Below are 23,047 nucleotides of genomic sequence, written 5' to 3' on the forward strand. Positions count from 1 at the left end.
CTCGTATTCCCCGAGGAAGCCCCTTGGCATTCAGCAAGGATAATTGAGTCTCAAAATCGATTTCCTGTTGGAAATTCCCATTGCAGATGGCAGTACAAATTTGATGTGGTTGCAGTTTAGTGCATCTTTTTATCTTCACAACTCTGGTTTTAATGTTGTTGTTGTTGTTGTTGTTGTTGTTTCATTCACGGTTACATTAATCTAACATGATCATGCCTTGGATGACTTTGTTGTTGATCTACAACATGGTTATCAATAGATCAAATCACTCACATGTTTGGAAGATATAGTATTGACTTCCTTTTCAGAGAATTTCAGAAATGGTTGAATGAGGAGTGAAGTGTTTTTTTTATCTATCTCACCAGGATAATCCACACAGCAACAAATGTCACCTTTTTTTCCAGGGAGTCCTGGCAGTGTTAGATTTACTTTCGTTTCTCTCAGATTCTGTCCATAAGCAATGCAAAAATATACATTTGGTAAATTACATATACAGTACATTCAAGTCTGTTTTAAACTTGAATTATTTACATTTTCCTAAATGATATTCAATAGTAATCATATGAACTGTTATATATGATATCAACTGAACATATTTCTACTTGATTGGTTCATTTGGAACATGGTTTGTGATGCAATGAGCCAAACATTAATTCAGGACCGCATAATGACATTTGGATTATTTGCCTCTATGAGGTGCTGGGAACTCCTTGCACTGTACACTTACTGGATTTAGGTAACAGTCACAGCATGGTCATGTTTAGGTGCCCAGTAGCTTAACGCATATACAGCTAAACCTACACGAAAAATTCTGCTTTATCAAATTACAGTAAGGCATAACAGATGAAATGGAAGAAAGAAAGAAAGAAAGAAAGAAAGAAAGAAAGAAGAAAAAAAGAAAGAAAAACATAGAGACTACACAATGGCATCCACGAGATGCTGTATATGCTATATGCCAGTGCTTGGCAGATTCATTTTTCATAATATCATCAAATAATAGCTTATCCAAAAAAAAACGATTATCTAGAAATTGACCCCGACGTCACTTTCCCACTGAATAGCAATAGACCATAGACCAATGCAATACTTTCTGATCATTAACGCAAATTTCTACGATCACAGAATCCCTATTGACAACTTGAGAAAACTGAAGAAACAATGGACACTGAACACTTCACAGTGAATGCGGAGGGAGTAAACGAATAACAGTACTTACAGAGAGACAGAAGAAAAAGATACAGTGCCGACAATCTCCAGCACCCCATACTCAAATCAAAATACTCCGATAAAAAAATAAGTCGCCGCAACGTTATTTTGGAATGTAGGTGAGATGTTCAAGTATTGAAACCGTATCACTAGAACTACTGCTTTGGTTTTAGGACTACTGCTTAAAGTTCCGTGTAGGCGGATCCAGATGTTTCTCATCCAGCTGTGCATTGGGGACCCGCCCAGAACTGGACTTCATAGCCTCATACAATAGATGCAGTTGCGGAACTTAACCGATAGAACTTGGAAGGATAATACAATGATATTGATAACTATCATTAAGGTTTGTGCTTGCCTTGGGAGGATTGGAATCATTGCACTATAGACAAGCTTTGGATAGCCGACACTAACATAGGAGGATACAGTTATTTCAAATAGCGACTGATGCTGAAAATGAGCGCAAGTAAAGCCTGATGGTGCAGTAAATAAATGTCACTTCTGTGTCTGTGTTTTCCTTGTAGTCAATGCTTTAATGTATCTGTCTCTATTCCAATGAACTATTATGATCATTATTATTATGAGTGTTATTATTATTGATTTTATTACTATTATTCCATACGTAAAGTAGGCCTCATTGATATCAATACACTCTTAGAAGAAGAAGAAACAACTGTACAACCGTTTCGTCATTATAACAGAAGCCTGGAAACAATGGTTCGACCTGACCTGAAAGGAAAATGGTTCTAATGGTGACAAAAATACTTTTTTTTGCTAAGTAACCTAGAACCCTTTCAAGTGAAGTTGAGACGTTTTTAGTTCTACTTGGAACCTTTTTTCCAGAGTATCTGCTATGATGAGCTCATGATATAAAGACAATGGATTTCAGTTGTCAGATGGAGTCTCTTCAAGCCCAGGGGCAATCTGGGATGGGGCAGGAGAAATGTAACCACTCACAAATGTATAGACAGAGCTGTGGATGCAAGGACTGACCATCCATGAGATCAACATGATCGTTTTAATCATGTTTTGGAGATAAATACTGTTTCTTTAAAATTACATGTTTTATTATATTATATTTTGGCTTCTGGTAGGGTAAGGTAGTTGAACTAAGCTCAACAGACATTTTCTTTTAAGTTATATTTTTTTTAAGAATCAATGGCTATATACCACAAATTTAATTCCAAAAATTGATATACCAATCCCAGATTGTGTATAGTGTTCAAGCCACCATATCGACTCCCGGTATGGGAATTACCGTTCAGGGCGGCAGCTGGCCTAGAGGTTAGAGAGGCCAGCCAGCAATTGGGAGGTTGCTGGTTTGATCCCCACCCTAGGAGGGAGCTGGTAACTGGAAGGTTACTGGCATCATATCTAAGGCTCCTACCACTGCTATTGTGCCCTTGAGCAAGGCACTTAACACGCTCCAGCGGTGCTGAATATGGCTGCCCAGAGCCCAGAGCTCTGTTCTCCCTTGGGGGTGTGGTGTGTGCAGTGTGTGTGTTGTCTCGGGAGGGGTGTGCATGTGTCAAATTCCCACAATTGAAGAGAATTGATTGCATGGCCAAATAAAGAGTCTTCTTCTTCATTCTCTGGTGCACTTTTGAAAATGTCTAATATGGTGAATGGAACAGTGAAAACATGACTGATGTGATTTCAGTAGCCTGATGTTTCATATGGGATGGGATTGTAGAGATTAGAAACTACCGAAAACTACTAGAAAAGTGTATTTACACCTGGTATGAGTAGGACTAGACTACTTTTGCAACAGCAGCTATCTCTGTCTGTCCCAGATGAGTTTGGGTTGTCTGTCCTTTTATCAAAACATATATAGTTGTTTATCAATGTTATTATATATGCTTATGCCATTTGGCCATGGACTTCGGTTTGTATCAACTGCTATGTGAGTATAAATAAATGCACAAACAAAACAAAACTAAACACATACATACACACGCATAGATACATGACTCAAATACACACATAAACACTCACAGTGGCATAGCTGAAAGCAAATAGAATCGTTATATATGTATGGCTGAAAAGTTGATGTAAAAAAAAAACACCATGTAGACATAGTATACAGTTCTCTTCAAGAGGACATGTTTCAGAAAGCTGAAACTACTTTTACAACAGCAAAAGTCCTGATAGGCCTTTATCAGGACGAACAATCCACAAGCTCTGTCTCATGACACTCAGGTGAGTCCAAGTCTTCACAGAGCGCATATGTGGAAGTAGCTTCGACTGACAGAGTTGTTAGAAAAGTTTATTTGAGTGATGGCAGATTCGGGAACCCAGGAAATAGCGGTTATCGGAAACACCGACATCACCTCCTCTGCAGAATTCGAGAACAACATTAAAAACACGGTAGTATTACTATGATTGGTATTTGATAGATAGTAGTACACAAACTGAGTTGAGTTTTCGCGGCCCGGTGAATCCACGGGAGTTTCGCAAAAGTGATCTGCTCTACGGGCAGCAGCTGGTAGCAGGCTAAAAAGTAACCGACTGACCACTTACTGACCACCACCGGGAAAGAAAGTGTTTAACAGCTCGATATTTTTGCATGTATTTCCACATTAGTCAGGAATTAATTCGCCGAATTAAAGTAGCCTAGGATTTGCTAATCCCAGTTTGCTCAACCGAAGTTAGCTTGAGAGCCCTCCTGTCAATGCTATTTTAGCGCCGTAAATGTTTAAACGAGACAATTTAGAAGTTGCTCCATTCATGTTTGACGAAGCCCTAAGGCACAGAAGTACAACACGTCTGTGTATCGGGGTGCTCTTCCCTCGCTACGACTAAAGGGCGACAGTGATTATTATTGTTTCGCAGAGACGGGTCACTATATGTATGGAAGCCGGTTTCCGCCAAGAACAACTGCTAGATAGATCCCACGGGTTGACGGTATGGAATGGCTGTGGTAGCCTACCTCTCGGACATAATTTAAAGTATGGACAATTCTGTTCAGACGGGTAGCAGTTTTTTTTACAGTATTTCTAACTGGAGTCGACTATGTGCATAGCGACTGGCGATCTGTGGAGTTGACTCCATGGGCTCAGCCCTACACATACACATGACATACATTATGATGTGCTGGTGTCCTCAGCCAAACCCTAAACCAAAGATTCTCCATTGAATGTGTGATTTAGTGCAGAACCAAGCTTAATGTGTCCGGAAAACCGCCTATGTATTTCAATATAATTCATGAGGCTTTCATCAAGATGTTAATGTTGCACGTCTAACATTCAAACTTTCTAAAAGCTTTCTAATGGGTGTAATGTCTGTTTAATCGGTAGCGATCAGGGAATGAGATCCCTTGAAAAATATGTATTTAATTTACGAATGCTGTTTTGGTCCCGAAAAGCACTTTCTAACATGGAGTGTCTAGGGGCGACACTCGTTTTGTATACAAATATGTTGTAACTGCTCAGAGGGCTATACTATGAAGCAAGTTATTGAGCTAGCGAGTTAGTGAGCTAACTTTGACCACATTTAGCTCCAACTTGGGATAACCCATGTCACTGTATTGTCCCCACAACTGTATCACTTCCATTTAGCCCTCCATTTAGCCCTATTCAGAGCTCAAATCTACATACTGGACATTTAATCCTTGTGGTAAACAATGTGTTGTAGTATAGTATTGAAGATGCCTCTATTAAATAGTTTTTTGATGTACTCCTGTAGATGGTTGAACAAGGCTCAGTTCTCAGAAGAAAAATGGAGATCTCGGTTGCAGAGGCAGACAAGAGGACTGGGAAGAATGCTGTCAACATTCAAGAGACATATACTGTTTACCTTATTGAAACAAGGTAAACTATTTGGGGTCAAATCAATGCAAAAAAGAGATTTTGACACCCACTGTATAATATTCTGTACCTGGGTAGTTAAAACCTTGACATATTATTTTGTTTAACAAAGATGTATTTGGTTTAGTTTAGTTTAGAAAACATGTTGTTCTAACCCATGTAAGGGTTTTTGACAAATGGTCATTATATGTGAATTAGCGGTGGCGACATGCGACTGGAAATGATAGCACACATCACATTTTTAACCAAAACCCAATGCAAGTCAGTGGACACTAAGTTAGCGTGTTTGAAGTCATCTCAAATTCTCTGAAGTCAGAAATGACTGAGATGATTTGACCATGACATTTCAAACATGCTAACTTAGGGACCCTTGACTTGCATTGGGTTTTGGTTAAAAATGCAAACAACTACCTGTTAGTTCCAGTGCCCAGTCAAACAGAACTAAAGTGAAGTCTGTCCTTGTCTGTAGACTCCTTTCAGGGTCAGGAACCAAATATGTGATTTTGTAATATGGGTGAACTTTCCCTTTAAACTGATGTAACATCTTTCGCTGTCCACCAGAGGGAACTGTCTGGTGCTATTTATCCACCAAAGTGAGCCTTCTTACCACTTCTCAATGAGGCAATAATGGGTTAATTAATTGGCTACCACTGAGTTAGGCAGCCAGGTAGAGAAGGGTGGGGGCCCAACGATGATCTATACAGACAGCTCCCCCTGACTCTCACAGTGGACCATAGTGAGTAGCCGTAGTAGTGTTTGCTATGCCAGGTCATATGAAACATGTTTTAACTCTGCTTGGAGCAGTGCCTACTATTACATAGGCATAAACACCCACAACACACACACACACACACACACACACGTAATCTCACTAACAATACAGTTCGTGTGGGGTCCACATCTCAGGATTACATTTCTCTCTCTGGTTTCTCTATTCTCTTGAATGTTGTATGTGTGCCTTTTAAATTATATCCTGGATTAGAATTCATCAGAAGTTTACTTGGCACACTTCCAGTTCCAGTTACATTGTAATTAATTGGAATTCCATCCTCTAATAGGCCGGTTGACGGTGTGATGGAAGGCTCAAACATTGCCCCTGATTCCCTATGGAGGCGATACAGCGACTTTGAGCTTCTGAGACACTATCTGTTGGTGACCTATCCATTTGTCATCGTTGCCCCATTACCAGAGAAGAGGGTAAGTGAGAATGGTGACACTTTACCCACTTTACACTTTATTACAATGGATTATTTTATTATTTTATTGAATGTTTTACTTTTAGTATGTCTTATCTGTTGTGCCTGGGCACTTTATCTGTCTCACCGTGGGAGAGTGAGAAACGTCCTCTCGATTCCTTTGTATGTCTTGACATGTGAAGAATTGACAATAAAGCCTCTTTGACTTTGACTTTGACTTTGACTAAACGTGTGTAGGCCTGTTTTAAAGGGACACAATGTCGTTTTTATTTGCCCTCTGCTGCCCCCTGTAGCCACACACAGTACTGAGGCCAATAAGACATAAGGAGGTCATATGCGCTTTAGACAAGTCTTAGTCTGTAATATGACTATATAATGACGCATGATCTGTTGGTTTGGATGAGGTGATGACGATTCCCTGTTTCCTGCAGGCTGAGTTTGTGTGGCACAAGCTGACAGCGGACAACCTGGACCCGGACTTTGTGGAGAGGAGGAGGGTCGGACTGGAGAACTTCCTGCTTCGTGTGGCCTCTCACCCAGTTCTCTCCAACGACAAGATTTTCTTCCTCTTCCTCACAGAGGTGAGGTACAATACTACAATAAACACACACACACACTTCTGTTTCCTCTGTTTGCTACTTCCTCCAAACACAGGGCTATAAGAGAAAAGGTTGTCTCACTGGCACGCACACGCACACACACACACACACACACACACACACACACACACACACACACAGTCTCCACCGGGACCAGCAGCTAGTCTTACGGTTCATAGGTTTAGACGGCATGGCCAGGTTGATGTTTTGACAGTGTGTCCCCGTACACCGGCCTCTCATATCTGTGATGGTGTTTACCAGAGTCTGACAGACAGTGTTCCTCTCATGTTTCCAAAGGAGAAGGGATGGAGAGAGGAGGTGTTTGACACTGGATTCCAAGCAAAGGTACTCCATTAGCAACAGTCCTCATCGCCTCACCTAACTAACCTCATTTTAAGCTCATGCTACTCGCCAACACATTCAAGTAGAGTCTAAAGAGATCAAATGCAGCAAGTTCATCAGCTATGTTTAGGATCAAACCACAGCAATGTTTTTTTTGTAAACAACTTGAAGGGATGGTTCACTATTTTGTCCAAAAGGAATGTATGCACATCCAACTTATTTGCAGGTGTAAGGCACAAAAGTAGTCAATGGGGGGAAAAAAAGAATACACTGTTGAATGCTCCCATGTAGTTTATTGGAACATTTCAACCATATTTTGGATATTTTGATACCGAATTTATCTGTCTGGCTTCTTTACAGGCAGATTCAAGGTTGAAAGAGTTGAGTGCAAGCTTCCGGGTGAAAAACCCAGACAAGTAGGTAATCATGTTCCAGTCACTGTTTTCTGTTGAGGGAATCCAACTGCTCTATGCATTTTCATCTTGATGCTTGGTAATCTCAATTGTGGACTCTCGAAACATACAGCACTTTGTATCCATACTATCAATTTCATATCACAATATTTAAATGATTTGAATGCAATATTATTATTTACTTTATTCAGGGGCTGTGGGAAGAAGAGTTAACTTTAGCCCTTTTCATACAAAATAGTTAGAAAAAAACCGGTATAAGATGCCGCAATGACTTAGGCAATTCATACTGGTACAAATTGGCACCATCAGTCAATTCACACTAAACTTGAAATGCTGCCGTCAATCAGGGGTGACACACAGCCGCCGCTTCAATAAACAATGTTTATCTTGTCAAAATATGAAATTGAGGGGAACTGGGAGAAATTCTAAAATCTGTTCTTCCGCTGGCTGTATCAAACTCTTATTTATTTATCTGACTATTGAACAACATGCTCGCATCATTTGTAAACAGGTTGTTGTAGAGATTGGTACTGAGGTTGAGGGTTGGGTGGAGGGTGGAGGAGTTTCTTATGTTAACTTTCCTTCGTTCAAACGTAGGGCTGCAACTCACGATTATTTTGTTATCGGTTAATCTATATTATATAGATTTATTATATATAGAGATTTTTATACATCTGAACTCAATGATATTGATATACCTGTTCTAAATGTATTAAAGTATGGGTAGTTGTAATGCCATCATTCAATGGTCACATACTTTATTATATGTTCATATTGATAATATGATAGTACATCAGGTTATTGACTCATGTGCGTCATGCCTTGTGATTGAGCCAATGGTCATCTTGTTTGTTCCAGGCGTTTTACAGAGCTGAAACATTACAGCGATGAGCTTCAGTCTGACGTCTCTCAACTGCTGAGGGTCAGGGCGGTGAGTGGAGCCAGCTTGTAGCACTTACCTCACCCCACACCGTTATATTTGCTTCAGCCAGCCAGTGGAACCACACCTTCATGACTGCTAGACAGCCAGTGGAACCACACCTTCATGACTGCTAGACAGCCAGTTGAACCACACCTTACTGACTGCTAGACTGCCAGTTGTACCACACCTTACTGACTGGTAGACTGCCACATTATTGACGACAGACCGCCTTGTTAGAACACACCTTACTGACCAGCAACAGTGGCAACTACTGACATGTGTATTTGAACAAGATAATGGGATGATTTATTTTCCAGGATACAAGCCATGCCTCAAGTATGAGAGGAGTGATCAGAGTGCCACCACAAAACAGTCAGTGGAGGCTGATTGTTGTGCACGTCAGTGGAGGCTGATCAAGGGAGAAATCGGAGGACGGGCTGATAGTAATGCATGGAATGGAATGATGAATGGAATTCCTCATTCCATTCAAACACGTGCCTGTTGATACCATTCCTCCTATTCCATTCCATTCCATGCATTACAATGATGATTTCCGCCTCCACAAGCCTCCCCTGGTGTCCAACCAGGACGAGAGCTCTCTGGCCTACAGTGAGGGTTTAGCTGTGATGGCTGTGAGACCCTAACTCTGCCCCCCCCCCCCCCCCCCGACACCAGACAATAACCTACAGTGTATTGAAAATGTGTACAAATGTCCAGTGATGCTTTAGTTGTGCCTCTCTTGCTTTCCCCACTCATAGTCTCTGAGTAAACCTTTTCTGTTTGACACATTCCATACATACAGTATGGAACATGTATTAGAAACTATGGCTGTTAGTTACATGAAACGTCTTATAACATAATTGGAAGCAGAGTCGAAGTGACTAAGTTGAGCTCCTTCTCCCTTCTCTCCAGAGGGTGGCAGATCGAATGTATGGTGTGTACAAAGTACATGGGAATTATGGAAGAGTGTTCAGGTAAGGAACCTGTGTTTGGGGAACAGGGTGGCGTGTGTAGCCACACTATGGTATTGCATGTGGTCATGTTATCATACTATTGCAATAGTTATGACATCGTGTGATATGGCCCGTTGCTGGTTCATTTGAGGTTGTAGTGGTACAGTATGGTGCATCAACATCTACATCAATCAACAACATCTGCAGAAACCTTTGAATACCTTGCCTCAAGGGATGGTTCACTGTTTTGACAATTACACTTGTTTTAGGATATACTGTATGGTCAGTGGTAAAATAGTGAACTATCCCTTTAAAGTCTTACTTGTTGTAAGTCGCTTTGGATAAAGGCATCTGCTAAATGTCTCAAATATAAATGTAAATGTTAAAGGCAGTGTTAAAGGTCGGTCTTGGATCATTTAATGAGTGTACATATGAATACAGGGTAATGGTTAATCAGTGTACATAGGAATGCAGGGTAATGGTTAGTAAGTGTACATATGAATGCAGGGTAAAGGTTAGTATGTTTACATATGAATGCAGGGTAATGGTTAGTAAGTGTACATATGAATACAGCTGCTTCTTCTGTTGGCAGTGAGTGGAGTGCCATAGAGAAAGAGATGGGAGATGGACTCCAGAGTGCCGGTCACCACATGGACACGTAAGTGGTTTTGTTCAAATACAATGGTTGTCCATCGTATCTGAAGGTCAGCCTCTTCTGAATGAACACTCATTCTCCATGCAACCCTCTGGATGCCAGCACACATCTGGCTAATACACTCCCGCTGGCCTCTCTAACCTCAAGGCTACCTGTCGCCTGTTCTCACTTTCTGATGGTTTTAAAGGCCGATTCTCGATGCACAGGTGCAGTTGCAGACCAGGTTTGGTTGGAGAGTGCAGGGGCAACCCCGCAAACTCGTCTTTTCGCACGTTTCATTTCAAGACTGTGTGTGTGTGTGTGTGTGTGTCCTCCAATTCGTCTGTGGATACAGTGAGACCGCCAGAGAGTGTGACAGGAAGCTAGGTGTTCTTCTCTAGGTCCTCTTGGCTAGCCTCTGACTAGCGTGGTGTACTGGTGTAAGGCCGCTACGGACCAGTAAGCTGCAGCGGAGACGCCAGGTTCAACCGACCCAGAAAAGTGAAAATGAACGGCCTCCCCGGCCGCTCCCTGTGTGTGGAGCTGTTCGCTGCTGTTCGCTGCTGTTCGCTGCTGCCTCTGACCAGCCTCTCTGCCGCAGGTACGCTGCCTCTGTGGACGACATTCTGGAGGACGAGGAACACTACGCCGACCAGCTGAAAGAGTACCTCTTCTACACTGAGGCACTAAGGTACAATTCAGTTGAGGTTGGCGGAGGTAGAAATCGGAGGACGGGCTCATTGTGATGCAGGGAATGGAATCAGGAACCGCATCAAACCACCCCCCGTTCCTCATTCCATTCCATGCGTTACGATGAGCCTGTCCTCACAGTTTGCTTTTTTTTTTTCATTAAACAAATTCAGGGACTGGGGGCGGTCAGGATGGAACGAACGAGGCAGATAAGATCATGAGGGAGACGTTTGTAGCTCGTGCTGTTAGTTTGTTGTTCTCTCATTACTTGTGAGCTTCCAGCGTTATCTCAACAGACACACGCCCTCCGGCTCCCACTCACTCACTCAGCAGCAACGGCCTCGCTGCCTCACAGTCAGCAGCAGCAGGTCACAGTGAAACAAGGGAAATGCCCTTGCGGCCGCGGTGCAATTTAGAAGTAGCCCAAAAGACCGACACCACACGACCAGTACATTTTACACCCACGACCTTGTCTTCAAAATAGCCTGATTTAGCATGAAAGCCCACGGACATGGCAACCCTGACTAGGACACAGTAACAATATGTTACAGTACACTCCTAGATTCATATGACTCCATTTCACAGCCACGTCATAGAAGAGCAGCATGGCCACACTCCAGAAGCCAGAGGGACAACATTGAAGTGCATGGGGAAACACGGGACTTCAGAGACAGTCTAACTGATATAGATCATTTGATTAATTAGTGTGTGTATTTTGTATTTGAAGGTGTTGTGTATTTGGTGGGTATATGTTTGTGTTGTCACGATACCAACATTTTGACTTCGATACCGATACCAGCTTAAGCATCACGATTTTGATTCTTAAACAATACCACGGCAACCATAATGAGATTTGACAGCTGATATTTGAATCAGTATACTATGCTGAACAACAAATGAGTAAACACAAAATAACATTTAAAATATGAATTTTTACATTCATTCAATATGATGATTAATATTTCACTAAATTATGATATGTAGATTTTAACCTTACTCAATTCACAAGAAGAAGAACAGATTAACATGTACAGGGATGGAACATCACGCGGAGGAGGAGACACTTGTTCTTTTTTTTAACTCGCTCGCTTGCTTGACTGAACATTTGAGGACATGCTGAACTTAATTTCCATCCCTGAACGTGATATGTTATCGCATCATGCGTCTAAGCGTATCCTTAGCTATCAGACCTATTCGCTGACCTGTGTGATTTGAACTCCTTGAAGAGGTCAGGATGCCTATCGGGAAGGTGCTTGGCTAAATGTGGCGTGTTGCCTCCCTTTGACTGCACGGTCGGCTCCCCTTCATCATTGCCTCTATAAGCAAAGTAACGCCAGATTTCACTTCTGGCATCCTTTTTATCAACAAGCTGGGGACGGCCGGCATCGACACTTGCGGCTTCCATCCTTCTCTTTCCTCCTCCTCGTCAACGCCGGGTGTGCGATTGTTGAGCTATCTCTTTCCGAGCCACACACGCCCACTATGCATGTGGAGCACACTGCCCCCCGCGAGCATATAGATAAATTACACTTATAAGATGATATCCCGCACAGCTCAAAGTAAATACTGCGTCAGGTATTTATGGTAAAATAAAACCGGTTGTAAATTTTCTTAGAACCACTTTCAAAGCAGGGTATCGTGATACTTTTGTTGAACCGGTACATTGTGCAACACAAGTATATATTTTGCTTTGTATTAGGGCGCACCTGTGTGTTTTCCTTGGATAAATAAAGGTTAACCGATATGTGTGTGTTGCTTTATGAAAAGTACATGCCCCCGAGTGGCCAGGCTTCTGCTTGATGCATGACAAAGAGTAGCTTCATGTACATGATTCAGGTGTGTGTTTCAGAGTAGGTACATGTACAGTGTATTCAGACCCTTTACTATGACACTGAAATTAGCTAAAATGCAAAAATGTCATCAACAAATCACTCGATACATTTAATTGAGTCCATCTTAATGCAAGGATAATTGTTCATGTGATTTTGGAATTAATATCTTTGTTTTTATAGGGTCTCTGATTTACATAGGAATCAATTACACACTTCCAAAATCACATGAACTATTATCCTTGCATTAAGATGGACTCAATTAAATGTATTGAGTGATTTGTTGATGACATTTTTGCATTTTAGCTAATTTTAGCAAAGGGTCTGAATACTTGAACATGAGGTATTTCTGTATCTCAATTTTAATAAATGTACCTGTTTTCGCTTTGTCATTCTGTGTTATTGTGTGTGGATTGATAGCAAATTCTTTTAATTTAATCCATTTTAAATTGAGTCTATAACACAACAAAATGTGGAAAAAGTGAAGGGGTCTGAATACTTTCCGAAGGCACTGTACATGATTCAGGTCTGTGTTTCAGGGCAGTGTGTAGGAAACATGAGCTCACTCAGTTTGATCTGGAGGTGGCTGCCCAAGAGCTGACCTCCAAGAAGCAGGAGAGGGAGGATCTGGCCACAGGGGTGAGACACTCACTCACTTTCACACAAACACACACACACAAACACACACACACACACACACACACAAAAGATGAACTCCAGAGCTAGGGTTTGCCAGACTGTAATTAAACATAGGGCACTCACTCCAATTAAGGCGTGACGCAGTCGATTGCTGGCACAGAAATGCAAAGAATATATTGAGAGAATTAGAGACAAAGTGATATAACCTTTATTAGATCAAATTGTTGTATCCAAAACTTTTAAGATACATTTTTTTCTATAGCCAAACCTTATATGACACATGTTGCTGTGTTCAAAACTTTCAAGACGCATTTAGTTGTATTCAGGTTGTATTCTCGTTCCTTGTGTTAGATGGTGCGGACATTCTCCCTGAAGGGCATGACCAGGAAGCTGTTCGGCCAGGAGACGGCAGAGCAGAGGGAGGCCAAACTGCAGCTACTGGAGCAGGACATCCAGGAGGGGGAGGAGGCCATCAAACAGAAGAACGCTGAGTGCGAGTGAGGAACCTGTATTCTCTCTCTCTCTCTCTCTCTCTCTCTCTCTCTGTGAGTCCTCTGATGGTGGTAGAACTGTTTACATCAGAAACTGCTTACGAAGCCATTTACATCCGAAACCGCTTCCACAATTCTTTCCTCAGCATAAGCAATAGGCTACTCTCTTTCTATCCCCCCAAACATATTTCATAGATTGTGTTTTCCAGAAGTTGGAGAAGTATCCCAATTATTGTGAGAAACTAGAATATTGAGTTACAGAAGGAACTTTGTGTGAGTATTTCTTCAGCAGACTAGGACATTAGTCTGTATACCTGAAATTAGTGATGTGAAGTGTAATATGTTTTAGGAATTCTTTGGTTCAGGTGTGATGTGTGAAGTAAAAAAAAATTAGATCAGATCCCCGGAGTCATTCAATAATTGAATACAAGGTGCACAATGGAGAGGTACAGCAAAGTCTGAAGGATCTCTGAGGAGCCCGAAGGCCTGTCGCCACCTTTCAGATGAACTACAAACACTGGAAAAGTACCAGAGACAGTAAATGTAATGACATCGCTCAGCCCCCCCCTCTGTCTCTCTGTCTTATCACATGGGCTGCCAGTGCCCCTCCCAAGCTTAAGGTGTTTACCATGTACCGAGCAAGGGATTGGCACCAGCAGCTTGGCCTAAAACAAAACAAATCCTTCTGTGGACAGAGGCGAGGGCCTGATCAAGCAACCTATAACTGATCTGACAACTGTAATACTAATGCATCATGTAACTTATTAATCAACCAGAATCACTGTTCCCATCATACGCTTTGTGAAGATAAACCCACTTACCATGAACAAAATTACAGATCATCTGAAATCGGCAGTTTCGCACTTGGCGTGCAATGTGTCATAGAAGAGATGATATTATTTTTTAGACATATTTTTTTTTTAGACATTAACATTTGTCAACCTTTTAAATGCTCATCTTTCTCCCCAGAGAGTTTGTGAAGGCTGCCTGGGCCGACGTGGAGAGCTTTAGAGAGCAGAAGGATGGTGACCTGAAGGAGGCCCTGATCAGCTATGCTGTCATGCAGATTAGCATGTGTAAGAAGGTAGGCAACCTGTGACCATGGGGATAGAAAACGTCTGAACTGGGATTCTCTTAGGAACAAATGTGATATTGACAAATGAACAGGGTTTTTTTTACATTTACAGTGCCCTGCGTAAGTAATGGGACAGTGAAGCATTTTTTTATTCTTTTGGCTGTACACTCCAAAAGTTTGGATTTGAAATCAAACACTTACTATGAGGTTGAATTAGAGATTCCTCACTTTTATTTGATGGTATTTGTGTACATATTGGTTTCACCATTCAGAAATGACAACACTTTAGACATAGTCCCCCTTATTTTAGGGTTAAATGGGAAGGATTTATCAACAGGCCAAATTAAACAGTGTCGTTTAGTATATGGTCGACAATTCTTTCTATGCAATCACAGTCTGAAGTCCGTGACCCATTGACCCCACCAGACGCTGGGTGTCTTCTTTGGTGAAGCTCCTCTTCAGCAAATGAAATGCGTGTTCAACAGGATTTAAATATGGAGATTTTCCACTTTCTGGCCCTGAAAAACTACCTAGTTGCTATGGCAATATGTTTCGGGTCATTGTCCTGCTGTACGTTGAAGCGCGGTCCAATGAGTTTGAAGGCATTTTGCTTGTACTTGGACTGACGAGATGTCCCACTTCAGAATTCATTCTGCTGCTGCCATCAGCAGTTGCATCATCAATAAACACAAATTAGCCAGTTCCAGTGGAAGCCATACATGCTCAAGCCATAAGACCCCCTCCACCATATTTCACAGATGAGGTGGTATGCTGTGGATGGGGAGTTTACTCTTGCCATTACTCTGGTACATGTTAATCTTTGTCTCATCTGTCCACAATACCTTTTTCCAGAACCCTGGAGGCTCTTTTAGGTATTTTTAGCAAACTGTAAACTGCCCAACCTGTTTTTGTGGCTAACTAGTGTTTTGCACCTTGCAGAGAAGCCTCTGTAGTTCAGATGGTGACCTATTCTGCGGATAGTAATCTCTGACACATTCACGCCAATCTCCTGGAGAGTGTTCCTGATCTGTGGGACCTTTTTTTTTTTTTTTCTTTCTTAATCATTGTGTACATTCTGCAATCATCCACTGTAGAAGTCTTCCTTGGTCTACCAGGCTGTTAGGGTTAGGAGCTCACCAGTGCTTTGTTCCCTTTTAACAATGTTACACACTGTTTGATTTTGGTCCAGTAAGTTTATGATTTTGGCTATGTTTGGGATAGATATAGTTCTTCTGATATTTCAGCCTCATAATGGCTTCCCTGACTTTCATTGACGTCTCTTTGGTCCTCATGTTGACAGACACCGATAGCAGACTCCGAAGGCAAACTCAAAGCCTAGAATCAATATTAGACATTGAGAGCTCTCTTATGACTGCACAAGTGATGTGATGGAACACACCTGAGTTACCAGAAACACCTGTCAAGCCAATTGTCCCTTCGCTTGTGGGTACCATGTAATAAGGGCACTATGCACAACAAGTGTTGTAATTTCTGAATGGTGAAGCCAATCTGTACACAACTACCATCAAATCTCTACTTTAACCTCATAGTAATTGTTTGATTTTAAATACAAACGTTTGGATGAAAAGAAAAATGCTTCACTGTCCCATTATTTAGACAGGGCACTGTGAGTCATTTAGCAGATGCTTTTATCCAAAGCGACTTACAAATACGTACATTTTGTCCAAGTGAGGGAATTAACTATACATCAGTCATCATAAGTGAAATGCTAAACTTTTTTATCGTTTTCTGTGTGGGTCTCATTTTGTTGTCATTCTCTCTGTAAGGGAATACAAGTTTGGACCAACGCTAAGGAGTGTTTCAACAAGATGTGAGCTCTGACACTCATCCGTCTCATGGGAGTTGTGAATAAGTGCAAACTTTTGGTCACAGAGCTAAAGTCTCTGTGACCCATCCTGAAGGTTGCTGAAGTCTGAGTAAAGATCAGGAAATTATAATTCATGCACACAAAGAAATAATCAACGTACTAATTACCCTAATAATCTTATCATTCCAGCTGTCACTTGTTGATGTACCTGTAATAACAGATGTCTCACACTGGGCCTCGTTCATCAATAGATTCAAGAAACGGGCGCAAATATCAGGAAATTATCTTATATCCATTTGTAGTTTGATCTCATTTACCCTTTGGTGTGTGCATACATGATAAAGGTCATTACCATACACCACAACCCACATTTTCCTATATTCAGCAGGTTTAGTTTGCAGTGATGGACAGTTCTCCTCAAACGCAAGAGTTTTAGTAGTGTATCGGATCGAGGAAGTGTATTGATGATCAATGATAATTATTGAGAAATAAAGCTCAAATAGCCTAGTGGAGGAATTAACAACCAGTAACATTTTAAATGAAAGCAGAATTGAATTAAGTAGGGTGCTGGTTTCAGTTTGTATATTGACAATCTGCTACAGTCAAAGTAGATATTTAGAAGAGAACATTTTGATGAACTAGATCATCTATTGTTCTTGACATGAGTCTTACAAAACAATATATGGTCAGATTTTTGCATACCAATGGTTGATGAATGAGGCCCACTGACTGACAGATGAATTGTGTGTTTTTCCTTCGCTAAATCAAGTGCTGGGTTTTAAAGCACAATTGCTTAGCACTAGAGTAATTTGTTTAGAGTTGCCAGGACAGGATTGTATTCCTGTATTCCAATACTCCAAATGATGTCATGAGACCTTGATGTTTTGCATACTTGAGTCATTGCTTTTGTTAATGAATGCTTATTATGTAAACAAACCCCCTGCTCGGTGCATTGGCCCAGTTTATTTGACCATGGGTTCAGGAATAAGAGAGTCACGCATGAAACACTTGATGTGTTCTTCCCCGTATGTATGTGCCTTATTACTGGACTCTTTGTCACTGACATCCATTGTAACTGTCTCGTCTGGTACAACTGGCTCCTGGTGTACATAGCCACCTTCACCTGTTCTCTGAATGAGAGTGAACTCCACATGACCTGTATCTCTCTGGACTGCTACCTGGCTGTGGTCCATCCAATCGTGTACCACACCAGAAAGGGCCTGACCTCCAGGGTTCTGATGTGTGTTGGTGTCTGGGTTGTCATGGTAGCCTACGGGACATTATTTGCTGTTTCAAACATAGTAGAGTTGGGAACCCCCCCCCCCCCACACACACACACACACACACCGTCCTCCTCTACACTGTAACTATCCCCACCATCGACTTCTTCATCCTCAGAGCTCTGACCCCGGAGGGCAAGACCACCACCCCCAGAAGAAGAAGGCTCTTCAGATCATCAACAGCCTGGTCATGACCTTTTGTTCCTATCTTCTTCCCATGTTGGTGTTGTCTTTCCATACCCTGATGCCCATCAGCACCAACGTGTTCATCTGCACCTTGGGCATCCCCATTCTGATCACCACCACAACAGGAAGCACAGTCATGCCTGTTCTCTACCTGGACAACCTTGGGGAGGCTGGGCTGGCTCAGGTGTTGGAGGGCGGCGTGAGTTCTTGACTCTTGGATTTAGGTTCCAATTGTATGTTTTTTTAAGTTATCATCATAGCATCATCACAACTTTGTGACAAAACAGTTTTTCTAACGAGGGCTATAGAATGTGATTGATTTGATTTGATTGTTATTGACGTATCGTGCCATGAGGTCCATCAGCGACAGTTGCTTCAGCACGGTGTGGACTATCAGCACTACAGGAATGAACTCACTTTGCTGTTGTTTAGGGCGTTTTTAAGACCTTTAGTCTTTTAGTCCTGTGTTGGTTTTAGTTTACCATGCATTAGTCTCACATGTTTTTACTGTTTGAACCTCCTTGGCCGCTATATTTTTATCCTCCAATTCTTGTCATGTCTTTTTAATTTCATTGTCTTTTACTGCCTTTATTTATTTGTTATTTTCTGTGAAGTGCATTGAATTACCTCCATGTATGAAATGTGCTATATAAATAAAGTTTGATTAGATTTGACTAGAGGAATAGACCGATGTAGGTGATGTCAGGAGATACTGGGGTGCCCCTGTCTCTGGTTGTCTGATATGAAACAGTCGTTGGTTGATCACCAAAAAATAAATAAGTGGAGAAATCATGAAAACGCCTCGAGAGCTTTTATGGTGAATGAGACATTCTCCTTCCATGTTTTGGAGAGAAAATTAATTTGCTGATGTGACAGGCAGGGTTTGAACGTCGGAGACACAAGCGTCTACCAAGAGGACATCCAAGGGCAGGGCTACTCCAAATCACCTCCGTCACACCTCCACTCCGTCACACCTCCACCCCGTCACACCTCCACCCCGTCATTACTTTACATAATGGTACCCAGCGTCATTGATGCGTGTGAGGGTGACGATGCGGAACACAGTGACCTGTCTCCATGGAAACAAGGCTTGTTACATAATTAAGAACACAAATCAATGAGCCCTGGGGGACGGGGGACAAAGCCCTGGGGGACAGAGGACAGTGACCTGGGGGACAGAGGACAGTGACCTGGGGGACAGAGGACAGAACCCTGGGGGACAGAGGACAGAACCCTGGGGGACAGTGGACAGAGACCTGGGGGACAGAGGACAGTGACCTGGGGGACAGAGGACAAAGCCCTGGGGGACAGATGACAGAACCCTGGGGGACAGAGGACAGTGACCTGGAGGACAGATGACAGAACCCTGGGGGACAGAGGACAGAACCCTGGGGGACAGAGGACAGAGACCTAGAGGACAGAGACCTGGGGGACAGAGGACAGAACCCTGGGGGACAGAGGACAGAACCCTGGGGGACAGAGGACAGAGACCTGGGGGACAGAGGACAAAGCCCTGGGGGACAGATGACAGAACCCTGGGGGACAGAGGACAGTGACCTGGAGGACAGATGACAGAACCCTGGGGGACAGAGGACAGAGACCTGGAGGACAGAGGACAGAACCCTGGGGGACAGAGGACAGAGACCTGGAGGACAGAGGACAGAGCCCTGGGGGACAGAGGACAAAGCCCTGGGGGACAGATGACAGAACCCTGGGGGACAGAGGACAGAACCCTGGGGGACAGAGGACAGAGCCCTGGGGGACAGATGACAGAACCCTGGGGGACAGAGGACAGAACCCTGGGGGACAGAGGACAGAGCCCTGGGGGACAGATGACAGAACCCTGGGGGACAGAGGACAGAGCCCTGGGGGACAGATGACAGAACCCTGGGGGACAGAGGACAGCGACCTGGGGGACAGAGGACAGTGACCTGGGGGACAGTGGACAGAGACCTGGGGGACAGGGGACAGAGGACAAAGCCCTGGAGGACAGAGGACAGTGACCTGGGGGACAGAGGACAAAGCCCTGGAGGACAGAGGACAGAACCCTGGGGGACAGTGGACAGATTGTGAGTTGTTTATATAGTCCTGTATATACATTATCTGTATATACATTATCTGGCTCCATGCAAACTGCATCACTGTGACCAGGCTCCATTGACTCTGCTAGGTTCCACACAAACTCTAAACAAAATGGTCATACGTGTTCCACAAGTGTGGTTTTCTGTAGGTTTATAAAGTCAAATTCTGTACATTTAATTTCCAGTTGCTACCAATACCAGGAGAAGTGGGTCCGTTTTTGGTGTTACCCACATAATTGGAATAATTGAGTGGCAGTTACCTAAGCCGGAACCCACCTTCCACAGTTTACAAACAAGTAAAGGGGGGCAATTTTGACTGAATGAAAATTACAGATTGTGTCTTTAAAGTGGTTGTTTTGTGTATCAGTTCATGGCTTGTTTGCACTGCAGCAGTGGCACCTGGCCATTCAAAGCTTGTCTTGATGGCTAATGACCAGCCATGTTCTCCTCATGCATCATTTGCATTTGGAATAGCTACCATGCAAAGTCTTCTAGTAGAGCGAGTCCTCATCAAGACAAAAAGCAGTACCAATAATCACTGTACTAGTACAGATAAAAACCCTCGGCCAGACCAGACCAGAAGAGAACAGACCAGAACAGACAGTCTCAACTATGCCTCAGCTGCAGAATACAACTCTAAACTCGACGAACTCCACTGTCTATGGGGACCTTCGACTTTGTAATGACATGATGGTAGGTTTTATGATCTGGGCTGTTCTCAGTGCTGTCTGTATGCTGCTTGGATTCCCTGCATGTGTCACCGTCCTTTGGGAGCTGTTGCAGAGACACAGGAAAGGCACCCCCACCACCCCCAACGACGTCTTCATGCTAAACCTCACAGTCATGGACTTGCTCTTCTTGGGTTTTATCCCCCTTACAATATGTAACTACCTCGTCTTTTACAGCTGGCCCCTGGTGTACATAATAAACTTCATCTATTCTCTGAATGAGAATGGACGACCTCTCCTCATGACCTGTATCTGTCTGGACTGCTACCTGGCTGTGGTGCATCCAATCGTGTACCACACCAGAAAGGGCCTGACCTCCAGGGTTCTGATGTGTGTCGCTGTCTGGGTTCTCTCAGTAACCTACTGCGTTTTGTACTCATTAATTGAGAATTTTTACACCTACGCCCTCTCTATCCTCCCGTGGATCGTATCCCTCCCAACCATCGGCCTCTGTGACTTCTTCATCCTCAGGGCTCTGAAGAGATCTGACCCCGGAGGGCGAGACCTCCACCCCCAGAAGAAGAAGGCTCTTCAGATCATCATCAGCAGCCTGGTCATGACGTTTTGTTTCTACCTTCCTCCCATGTTGGTGTACTCTTTCCGCACCCTGATGCCCATCAGCACCAACGTGTTCATCTGCACCGTGGGCATCCCCATTCTGATGACCAGTACAGCAGGAAGCACAGTCATGCCTGTTCTCTACCTGGGCAACCTGGGGAGGCTGGGCTGGCTCAGGTGCTGGAGGGGTGCGTGATTCATGGTTCATTGATTAAATTCTATTGGTTGTCTTTGGAAGTTATGATTTTGTTGTGATCCAGTGAATTACCTTGAGCTTTTATGTTTCAAAGGAATTTAAATAGTTACTTGCTTTTAATTATTTAAAATGTATTTCATATTATTTCAAATATCATTTCATATTATTTCTCAGCTACTTCTGCTTGTTTCAAATGAGTGTAACTGAAGTAGAACAAACATATATTTGACCCTATATATATTTGATTTGTTTTTGTATTATTTCCCTAGCTAGGGGGGAAAACGTGGGGAAACGTGTCAATGTAAACATTTAAAGTGAATCAGATTTATTATGTGACCATGTAAAACAAAGCAACAGCAAACAAACAGCAGGTTGACACAATGGTAGCAGGACAATAAACATAGCGCTTACCAGAGGCTGGTTTCCAGCCTGATAGCAACCATATGACTGAAGCCAGGAGAAAATATGTTACACAATATCTACAAGTATGTATTCAACTCACAGTCACCGAAATGATGGATTCCATAGGAAGCAACATAGCCTAACATATCCTCATATAGATTTATTATGTGACCATGTAAAACCTAACATATCCTTTCAGCCAAAGGAGGTTGTGTCACCAAGTGATCTTTAGTCGTCTCTCTGTTGACTCTAAAGCTTGATGATGTCACTTATGATGAGACCTGATATGATCCTCTTGACCACAGAGCATCTATGGGACCTGATATAAAACACTAGAGCATCTATGGGACCTGATATAAAACACTAGAGCATCTATGGGACCTGATATAAAACACTAGAGCATCTATGGGACCTGATATAAAACACTAGATCATCTATGGGACCTGATATAAAACACTAGATCATCTATGGGACCTGATATAAAACACTAGATCATCTATGGGACCTGATATAAAACACTAGATCATCTATGGGATCTGATTGTACTGCCCTATACAACAACCAGCAGTAGCTGGTTTCTAACAGGTATGCAGAATTGGAATATTCAAAGAGGATTCTTTTCATATGTTCCCCATAACAATTACACCGTATCCATCAACATATCCTCATATCACCATATTGTGTCACCAAACAATTCCTTTAACCAATGGGACTGCAAGATTGAACAAGTTGAATCTTCGAAACTTGCTTGAGCAAGTCCAACTATTGTTCTTCAACATACTTATTATTAGGTGGGCTTATCTATCTATCTATGACCTTCTAACATACTACTGATCATTCCAACCATATATCTATCTAAACTTTCAACTACCTAGCCATCCTCCTTTCACAAGTCACTACTGCTTCACTCAGTATAACCCATGCGGACTAACCTCTTAATTGTTTTGATCTTTCTACATGTCCCCTATCTCATCTATCCATCCTCTCTTTCATCTA

The 23,047-nt window shown here is 42.6% G+C and overlaps 1 protein-coding gene across 2 annotated transcripts; it reads left to right on the top strand.

Moving 5' to 3' along the window:
• The first annotated feature begins 3,453 nt into the window (after positions 1-3,453).
• On the top strand, positions 3,454-18,884 carry LOC310812826 (sorting nexin-4-like). 2 transcript variants are annotated; one of them, XM_083681536.1, is made up of 14 exons: positions 3,454-3,570; positions 4,888-5,012; positions 6,068-6,206; positions 6,637-6,786; positions 7,102-7,149; positions 7,507-7,562; positions 8,418-8,490; positions 9,394-9,455; positions 10,027-10,092; positions 10,670-10,759; positions 13,127-13,226; positions 13,578-13,723; positions 14,687-14,801; positions 16,580-18,884. In XM_083681536.1, the coding sequence occupies exons 1-14, from the start codon at positions 3,481-3,483 to the stop codon at positions 16,625-16,627; spliced, it is 1,308 nt and encodes a 435-aa protein (XP_083537662.1). In that variant the 5' UTR covers positions 3,454-3,480; the 3' UTR covers positions 16,628-18,884. The 2 variants fall into 2 exon arrangements, with proteins under 2 accessions (XP_083537662.1, XP_083537663.1); XM_083681537.1 differs by having other exon boundaries at positions 7,105-7,149.
• Positions 18,885-23,047: the final 4,163 nt, after the last annotated feature.

This window comes from Argentina silus, assembly GCF_951799395.1.
Source record: "Argentina silus genome assembly, chromosome: 12".
Lineage (NCBI taxonomy): Eukaryota > Metazoa > Chordata > Actinopteri > Argentiniformes > Argentinidae > Argentina > Argentina silus.